The sequence below is a fragment of the Candoia aspera genome, chromosome 10, assembly GCF_035149785.1.
Source record: "Candoia aspera isolate rCanAsp1 chromosome 10, rCanAsp1.hap2, whole genome shotgun sequence".
Taxonomy (NCBI): Eukaryota; Metazoa; Chordata; class Lepidosauria; order Squamata; family Boidae; genus Candoia; species Candoia aspera.
The window spans coordinates 26,307,183-26,316,054 of NC_086162.1; the positions used below are offsets into that span (position 1 = coordinate 26,307,183).

At 56.2% G+C, this 8,872-nt stretch overlaps 1 protein-coding gene across 2 annotated transcripts; it reads left to right on the forward strand.

Moving 5' to 3' along the window:
• Positions 1-797: 797 nt before the first annotated feature.
• Positions 798-8,076, forward strand: CKM (creatine kinase, M-type). Of its 2 annotated transcripts, XM_063312444.1 has the most exons (8): positions 798-906; positions 2,683-2,886; positions 4,496-4,650; positions 4,918-5,050; positions 5,853-6,024; positions 6,379-6,502; positions 6,910-7,099; positions 7,672-8,076. In XM_063312444.1, exons 2-8 carry the CDS (start codon positions 2,694-2,696, stop codon positions 7,848-7,850), a joined length of 1,146 nt encoding a protein of 381 aa, XP_063168514.1. In that variant the 5' UTR covers positions 798-906; positions 2,683-2,693; the 3' UTR covers positions 7,851-8,076. The 2 variants fall into 2 exon arrangements, with proteins under 2 accessions (XP_063168514.1, XP_063168515.1); XM_063312445.1 differs by lacking the exon at positions 798-906 and having other exon boundaries at positions 2,643-2,886.
• The last annotated feature ends 796 nt before the right edge of the window (positions 8,077-8,872 follow it).

Genomic DNA, 8,872 nt, shown 5'->3' on the forward strand with positions numbered 1-8,872 from the left:
CAAACAGGCCCCCCACAGCTTGCTAGAGCCAATTTTCACGGCACTCCGCTTTCGCTTCATGGTGTTCCAAACACCAAGTTTCTTGATGTCGGTTGCAGGTGAATGTTGGTTGGTGGCTCTAGAAAGTCAGGAACAGCCTTGTGGGGTGAAAGAAACAGGCTTTTCTTATTACTTTCTCTCCCCCAACTCCCCCTTCCCACACTGTGGTCCTTGGAAAAACCGCTGGAAGCCTCGGAAAGTCTGGGCTCCTTGCTGGTCGCCCTTCCTCTCCCCAAGACGATGGCCTCCCTCTTTCTCAAGGGCGCCTCCAGTGTGGCTTTGGCCCTGTGTGTCAGCCACCAGCCTTGCTCTCCGCACACTCTTTCTGGATTAGGGAGAGTCAAAGGCCTGTGAAATGTGAAAAACGCGGGAATCCTGCTCTGCTTGGACACAGAACACACCAGTTTCTCTGGGGTTCACTTGCTTCTGCTTAGAGGTCTTTAGAGAAATCCCCCACTCGCCTGGAGGCCTGCTCGGGAACTTTGCGGCACTGGCTCAGGTGAGGGAGGAGCGCTCTTCGCATGCTCAGAGGCACCTCTACATACTTCACCTATTCCTGGCCCTGTCCTAGCGTTGGAAGAGCGGCTCTGGAAGGGAGCCCACAGCCCCCACATCCAGAAAGGAAGCGGTGCCTTTTGCGGGCGCCTGGACTGGAGGACTCCCAGCCAGATTTCAAGCTGAGCCGAGGGTGTGGCATCCAATCACAGCGGCTGCTGGCCGGGGCTCAGCCAATGGGGACGGGGGCCAGGGCATATATGCCGAAGCCCCCCGGACCGGACTCTCGGGTCACCTGTTGTGCTGGAGTGAGACAAGGCAGCCCCTGGGAATCTACAGGCTTTGCTTCTCCCTGTCAGGTAACCCCTTCCTCTGGTTGGATTTGCAGCGGGAGGGGGAGGGAACAGTGGGCAGCAACAGGTGGTGTGCTTTTGCTAGCACTTCAGGGGGAAATTTAAATGACTTTTTAAAAAAATGCAGCCACTGATGCGCTACGCTCTGTTTCAGTAAAACAAGGGTTGTGGTTAGCTTGGATGGCGCAGCGGAGAACGAAAGGCTCTTCTAAGCGGGGGGTTTGGGATAGTCCTGAATGGCGACAGTGACTGCAGAGCTTGCCGTGACCTTGTGATCTCCCTGCTGCTTGGCCATCAAGGGTGGGCACAGGGAGGTTGGAGACCGGGGGTGCCTGCAGAACCCCAATTTTCCCCTCTGCAGACGCTCTGTGCAGCGCCCACCCCCTGCCTCCGCAAACTCCTTCCCTCGCTCCCTGCCTGGGGATGGGGCACCGGGCTTCTCTCTGGGCTGCAGGGAGTGCTGACACTTTACAGAAGCAGCCCCTGGAATGCAGACTTAGCTTGCAGCCAAAGTGCTCCGCTGCGCCATCCGAGGCAATCGGGGCCCTTTTCTGGACAAAACCGGCCGCTATAAATAAACTTGCTTCCTAGGGGCTGGCGGCTAAAATTATCCCCAGCTTCCTACTGGTGGGAACTGGATGGGAGTGGCCGAGCCTGCACCCTTCCCAGTATCCTACGCCCTTGGCACCCAAGATGGTCTGCATGGTTGCTGCCCTCTGTGTCAGCTGACCTCTCCCCTGGTTGACCTTGGCGGTGACCCCACAGCTGCGGCTCAAAGAAGGAGCCCAGGATTTAAACTTGAGTGGGGATCCAGCTGGGGATTCAGCCCCTCTCCTGCATCCTGGGAAGCCTGTCCCTTTTGCCAGGAAAGTGAGGGGGTGTGTGGCTGGCTTTTCTCGGATGAGGAGGAGATGCCTGGAGGATCTCTAAGCTCTAGCCTGAGGAAGGCTCCACCATGCAGAGCCGGGCCACTGGGCTTTGCTGGCACAAGCTCCTTGCCTCCTGCCCATGTTGTCCAGGGCAAGCGGGGGATCAGCTCTGGACAGCCTCAGGTGTTGTTGGCCCCCAAACAAGTGGAACAACTGGGATGGCTTCCCAGGTGGTGACAGAGAGAGACTCAGCCTTGCCTGGATGGGTTGCACATTTGGTCCACGAATGAAAACTCTTTGTACCTCGGGAGGGCTGGCGTTCCAGCGAGGGCAGGGCTGACACCTTATGTTGGGTAGATGCCAACTCTGGCTGTAGAGCTTTAGGCAGGGCTCCAAACCAGATGGTGTCTGAGACCCCCCCCCCCCCCCGATGTTTCTGTAACTCAATAAAAGGCAATGTCTGATGTCCCAAATGCCATCGCCAGAGCCTCTGCCAAATGCAAGCAAGTAAAGGCAGGTCTGTCCTGGAGTAAAATATGGAACTTGGCAAAGCATGAAGCTCTGATCCATTTCCTTTTTAAAATATCCCCATTCTAATTGGACTTTAAATCTCATTCTCTTGCAAGGTGAAGCTTACCCTGTGGATTTTCCCACTTGAGGCCTTCCTTTCATGTCTGGTAGAGAAAATATTTTAAGGTGATGACCCCACGTACCTCTTCCCCTCCTCCTAAGCCCAGCAGCTCCCTCTGCTCTCAATACGCCTTTTTCTGGAACCTTCCATAATCCTGGTACCTTTTCACAAGCCGATTTTGAGTTGGATGATGCTTTTCTAACCGCAAAGAAATTCCGGCACCGCTCTGGATCTGCTGCCACGGCGCCAAACAGTTTCCTTCTTTCTTTCACTCTGCCTTGCAGGAATCGCCCACCAACTGCCACCATGCCTTTCGGGAACACCCACAACAAGTGTAAGATGAACTACCCGGCGGAAGAGGAGTTTCCTGATCTTTCCCTGCACAATAACCACATGGCCAAGGCTCTCACCTTGGAGATCTACAAGAAGCTGCGTGAAAAGGAGACCTACAGTGGCTTCACCCTGGATGACGTCGTCCAGACAGGCGTTGACAACCCAGGTGGGCCCGGCCTTCCCCGAAGAGAGAACATTTCCTCCCAGGGCTGCTGTGGCTTCACAGACATGGCTGTGCAGTTTTATTGGCAACAGCCCTGAGGCGTATGGCCACTGGCTTTGCTTTCAAAGCAAAGCACCAACTGTGCCCTCCGGTCCCCCCTCCTCTCCTGCAGCAGCCCAGCTCGCTCCCCCCTCTGGTGGCTGGCTGGCATAACATGGAACAAGTTGGTTGCCGGTTGCCTGTGGGTGAAAGTAGGGAGCAGAGGCCACATTGGCTTCTGTGGTCAGCAGCAAGGCCCTTACGGTGCAGTGGCCCCTGGCTGCCCCGGTGGGGTTTTGGTGGGGAGAGGAGAGCTAGATGGCAGCATGCGAAAAAGTAAAATGCATTCCCAGTGGTTCATTTCAGTCTTGTTATTCAAATGTATTCAAAAAGTTGATTGCATCCAGACATTTGCGGTGAATCGCTGAATTGGATAGATTGATTCTGGGTTTCAGGAAAAGCCACTGCTCACTGAAAACGTTAGAAATGATCCAGAAGCTTCTGACTTGATTGAGCAGTTCGAATCAGCTTTCTAATTGAGTTCAGGAAGTTGATTTGACTGGGGAGCTTGACTGCGTCCCCTTTGACTCTCCAGAGGGGATGCCTGCCCTGTGTCCACCCTTGCTGCCCTCCTGTTGCAGGACTGGAGGGAGATCTCATTTCCTGGAGCACGCCAAATAGTGCAGCACAAACGAGCGAGGGAAGAACGATCCGTGGCATTCATAGAGGGAATTGCATGTTATTTTAATTTTATTGTCATCATTTTTACTGTGACATTGTAACTGCCAAGAATGGCAAGACTGCATTGGGATTAAAGTCAAATAAGCAAACACCTAGATCCTGCAGGCTAAAGAAAGCTGCTGCTGTGCATGCCACAGAAAATGCCCCTTGAGTGCTTCTGCTGCACACTCTTCAAGGAGGCCTCTCTCCTGGCCCCCAGAGAATTAGGCAGTTGCCAGAAAGAAACACAGGATCGGCTTTTCGTTCCCTACAACGACGGCTGCGTTTCTGATGCAGATCTCATCAAGTACAACTAATGGAAACAGCCCATGTAGACTTATTTCACTAGGTGCAAAGTCTGGGTATAAATGCAGTCGCTCACACATTGCATTCAGCATTGCAAGAAGAGATGTGGAATCTTCTTTTTTCTTCCTAATTTTCTTCCTCCTTACAACTTGTAAACATTCTGGCGTTGGGCAAACGGAAAGGACAGAAAAATGGTCAGTTGCCTGAAAAGAAGCATTGCTAAACTGGGTTAAAAGGTTTGAGGAAAGATGTTTAGCCTGATAAAAGTTGCCAGGATCCAGGATGGCAAAGTGCAGGCATGCAGCTACTTGGGTACCTTCCGGGGGAGAAATCCTTGCTCGGCTTCCCATCGATCTATGCCAGTTACCCTGCTGGTTGTCAGCTAGCGATTAGCACATCCCTCCCCCCTTGGCCCAAACTGGTTCCAGATGTGTTGCTGGCAGCTGGAAGTGAACTGATGACAGGCAAGAGGTGACTCCAGGCCTGCCAGCCCCCTAGTCTTTCAGGGCCTCGGATCCCACCTGCTGAAAACCCCTCTGCCTTGCAGGCCACCCCTACATCATGACCGTGGGCTGCGTGGCTGGCGATGATGAATGCTATGACTGCTTCAAGGAGCTTTTCGACGTTGTAATCCATGACCGTCACGGAGGCTACAAACCAACTGACAAGCACAAGACCGACCTGAACCATGAAAATCTGAAGGTGGGGGCAGTGGGGGAGGTGGCTTTGCCAGGGGAGCATCAGTGCAGCCCTGGCCATTGGCAGGGGGAAAAGATCAAGTCTGCCTGCAAGGCTCTCTGGATGTACCTGGGTAGCCCCAGGCAGGAGCCCTCCAGGTATGTCCCAGGGAGGGGACAGGTGATTCAACAGACTGGGACTCCGTGGCCCAGCCTACCGGGACCCCTCCTGGGCTGGGGAGGCAGCAAGGTCTGTGTTGGGAGAGAATCCCTGACTCTGCCTTTCCTGCAGGGCGGTGATGATCTGGATCCCAACTATGTGCTCAGCACTCGCGTGCGGACTGGCCGCAGCATCAAGGGCTTCTGCCTGCCTCCCCACTGCAGCCGTGCAGAGCGCCGTGCTGTGGAGAAACTTGCCATCACTGGTAGGAGGGAAAGAATGAAGCGGTGGGGGGGGCGTGTCTGCATAGCCCAGAGTTTCTCACCCTTGGCCACTTTCAGATGCGTGGACTTCCACTCCCAGAATTCCCCAGCCAGCATGCTGGGTCCACACATCTTAAAGCATGCTGGCTGGGGAATTCTGGGAGTGGAAGTCCATGCATCTGAAAGTGGCCATGGGTGAGAAACACTAGTGTTGCCAGTTTGTCCAAAATGAGTGGGTCTCTACCCAAACTTTGGAGGAGTTTAGTTACCCTGTTTTCCAGGTTCACACAACAATACACCCCAAGCCCAAGTGAACCCTGGCCGGTCCACCATTGGCTGCTGAATGCAGGGCCAGGTCCCACCAGAAGGCTAACTACACAAAGCCGACCCACACTAGCTGGGTCTACCAGGTGGTGTGAGCCCAACAGAGAGCTTCCCCAGCACTAATGCTCCTCAAGAGGGAGGCTTGGGTTCTCCCAAATATTTCACATGCCCGTCGGGTGACAGTGCCCATCATTTGCCAGTGACAGAACTCAGGTCTAAGCCAGGAGGCCAGAAGGGAATCAACTGTTGGGATCAAACCTGAGGAGTGTAAAGTTTAGATCTTTCGTAATCCCATTTGAGAATGGATGGAAATTGATTCTGGCATCCAGTAGTGTTTGGGAGACCGTGTGACTGTAGTTTGAGCCAATGCCATGTCGAGCCTTGTTGCCAGGATAAAGCGGGGAGGGGAAAGGGGTAGGCACACTGGACATGTTGGCCTTTGCTAAGGATGGTCTGCGCTGCGTCCCCCTTTCTCCCCAGCCTTGAACAGCTTGACCGGAGAGTTTAAGGGGAAGTACTACCCCCTCAAGAACATGACCGATGCAGAGCAGCAGCAGCTGATCGACGACCACTTCCTCTTCGACAAGCCTGTCTCCCCACTGCTGCTTGCTTCAGGGATGGCCCGCGACTGGCCAGATGGCAGGGGCATCTGGTAAGCGGGTCCCTGCCAAGCCCCGGGTTGGCCCACTTGGCCTCCCTGCAGGGGACTGGCGGGAAGGGCAGCTGGGGAACCACCCTGCACCTGGGGTGGACAAAGGGCCGGGCAGCCGTCTTACCTCCCATGGCCCAAATGGTTTCGGTTTCTGAATTCGCTCCCAGTCTGCCCCTGCCCTGAACGCAGCAACTGAAAGCTGTCCTGAACGGTTGGTCGGAAGTCGGGGGGTGGGGCAGAAATGATCCCACAATAGGGCAACCTGGATATAGTTCTGTGTTGTCCACCTAATGCCGATTAACCCTGGACCACAAGCAGGCTGGTGGTGCTGAGGCCTCTGCTCCTCTCTCTCAGGCACAATGACAACAAGACCTTCTTGGTGTGGGTGAACGAGGAGGACCACCTCCGCGTCATCTCCATGCAGAAGGGCGGCAACATGAAGGAAGTCTTCCGGCGCTTCTGTGTGGGTCTGCAGAAGGTGAGCAGCCGGGCACCTGGCCGGGGGTGGTGGTGGTCCCTCCTGGTTGGCTCTGGGGTGGTGGTGGGCGGCACAGGAGAGGGCATCACGGAATCAAGGTCAAGGTCACCACAGGGCCACCAGGATGCTGCTGGCCAAGGTGGCTGGGTGGCCAAGCAGCATCCTAGTGGCTCTGTGGTGACCCCAAAAGTTCTGGGGAGTGGGGGTGGTATGACCTGTGGCTCCCTCCCATGTCAGTGGTGCGGATGGCGCCAAGACCCATTCCTCAGCCACCAGCACCGCTCGGCAAGGAGGTGCCAGACTCCCACTGGGAGAACCAGACCTTTTGAGTGCAAGGTTTGGGAACCCTTGCTCTGCTGCTAATCGAGTGCTGAACTCTGCTCCCTGCAAACCTTCTCCCTGACAAGATTGAGGAGATCTTCAAGCAAGCTGGCCACCCATTCAGCTGGAATGAGCACTTGGGCTACATCCTGACCTGCCCCTCCAACCTGGGCACGGGCCTGCGTGGCGGCGTCCACGTCAAGCTGCCTCACCTCAGCAAGCACGCCAAGTTTGAAGAGATTCTCAAGCGGCTCCGTCTGCAGAAACGCGGCACAGGTCGGGGGGTGGCAAAGAGTGTGCACAGGATGTGGCATGGAACAGGGATGCCAGTTTAATTTGGGCAAAGGGATGGCTTGCCAGTCCTTCCCCACTGTCTGGAGCTCAAAATAAGCATACCAGATGTTGCAAAAGAGGACTGGGTGCTCTGCTATTTTGCAGCCTATTGCAGCACCCCCCCCTCACCATTTCATCCTGGGGGGAGGAGGAGGAATCCGTGGATTTAATTCTTCCCCAAGAGCACTCCGTTCCACCTGCACCCAATCTTCTAACATTTTTGTTCTGCTCTCTGCCTCCAGGGCAGCTTAAAAGGCAGCATGTTTGCCTGCGTTTTTTAGCCAGCCATCTGTGCAAGGAGACCCACATGACAGCAGCTGGCATTTGTGCCCAATGTGCCAGGAAACTGGTGCATCTCTTGTACCCTGGACAGGAGTCTGGCCAAGCTGCCAACTCAGCTGCCATCCCCTGGATTGCTCCAGCCCTGACCCAGCAGCATGCTTTGGGGTCCCCAAGGGGTCTGCCCTTTGCTGGAGAGGGGGAGCTGACTCAGTGGGCGCTCTCCTCCTCCCCAGGTGGTGTGGACACTGAGGCCGTGGGTGCCATATTTGACATCTCCAACGCCGACCGCCTGGGCTCCTCCGAGGTGGAGCAAGTGCAGCTGGTGGTGGACGGCGTGAAGTTCATGGTGGAGATGGAGAAGAAGCTGGAGAAAGGGCAGGCCATCGATGACATGATCCCCGCCCAGAAGTGAGAGGCCGCGCACTGCCACGCCAACCCTGCGCGGACTGGGGCCTGGACTCCAGGGGTGGCCCCAACCCTGACACACTTGGCGGCAGCTCCCAGTGCTTCCCTCTCCCCCCACAAGGGCTGAGGGTGGGGGCGGCTGCCCCTTTGTCAGCTGGGAAGCTCTTGTCATCGGAGCCGCCAGGGTGAAGGAGTTAATAAAGCTCAGAAGTGGCCCCAGAGCCTTGCCTCCCCCACAGCAGTCCCTGTGCTTTTCTTCTCGCCTGCTGGGGGATGGGGCTGAAATGGCTGATGGCCGCCCAGAAGACCAGCATCCCTGGGCCGGCTAAGTTCCTTGGATTTCCCAGGGGTGGCACAGCTTCGAACCCTCCGCCCAGTGCCCAGAATCCAGCCAGCTGCCCTGCCCACCCACCCCCGCGCAACCCTTCCCAGGCGAAGCCCACCCAGCTCCAAGGGCCGAGTGCAGTGTCTGGGTGGCGCTCTGGCACAGGCAGGGGGCGCTGCAGAGGGGAACGCCTTGCCATGAGGCGGGGGGATGGTCCCGAGGGAAGGTGCTTTTATGAACAGGGATTGGAGACCCCTGCTCCTGGAGCAGCAGAAGGCCCTTCTGTGATGATTGCGCATCTGCCCTGGGGGAAATGACCCTACTTCAGGAGCAGAGGGGCTCCCGCTGCTTTCATCTCAGCCCGGGGTCTCTCCAAAGCAGGGGGCTGGTGTGGCTGAGCAAACCTCTCCCACGGGAGCAAAATGGGCTGGTCTTAATGCTGGCAGCCCTTGAACAGGGTCCTCTTTCCAACACCCAGTGAGAGACCGTGGCAGTGGCAGGGCCTCTCGCACCCAGGGGCCACAGCGTCTGCTCCCAAGCAGGAGGAACCCGGCGACCACTGCTGAGACAAACCAGGGCCCGTCTCAGCTCGGGTCCTTCCTTGTTTGGGGACGAATGGAGCGAAGGAAGCCAGGAGGGTTTCTACATTTATTAAGGGCTGGATACGGACTGTCATTCTGGGCTGGAATAACTTACAGTTGTCC

Excerpts from the sequence above, each read along its gene's own strand:
- CKM (XM_063312444.1), top strand. The coding sequence starts at position 2,694 with ATGCCTTTCGGGAACACCCACAACAAGTGTAAGATGAACTACCCGGCG. Across the intron at positions 5,051-5,852 it reads GGAGAAACTTGCCATCACTG|CCTTGAACAGCTTGACCGGA; the intron begins GTAGGAGGGAAA and ends CTTTCTCCCCAG. Across the intron at positions 6,503-6,909 it reads TCTGTGTGGGTCTGCAGAAG|ATTGAGGAGATCTTCAAGCA; the intron begins GTGAGCAGCCGG and ends CTCCCTGACAAG.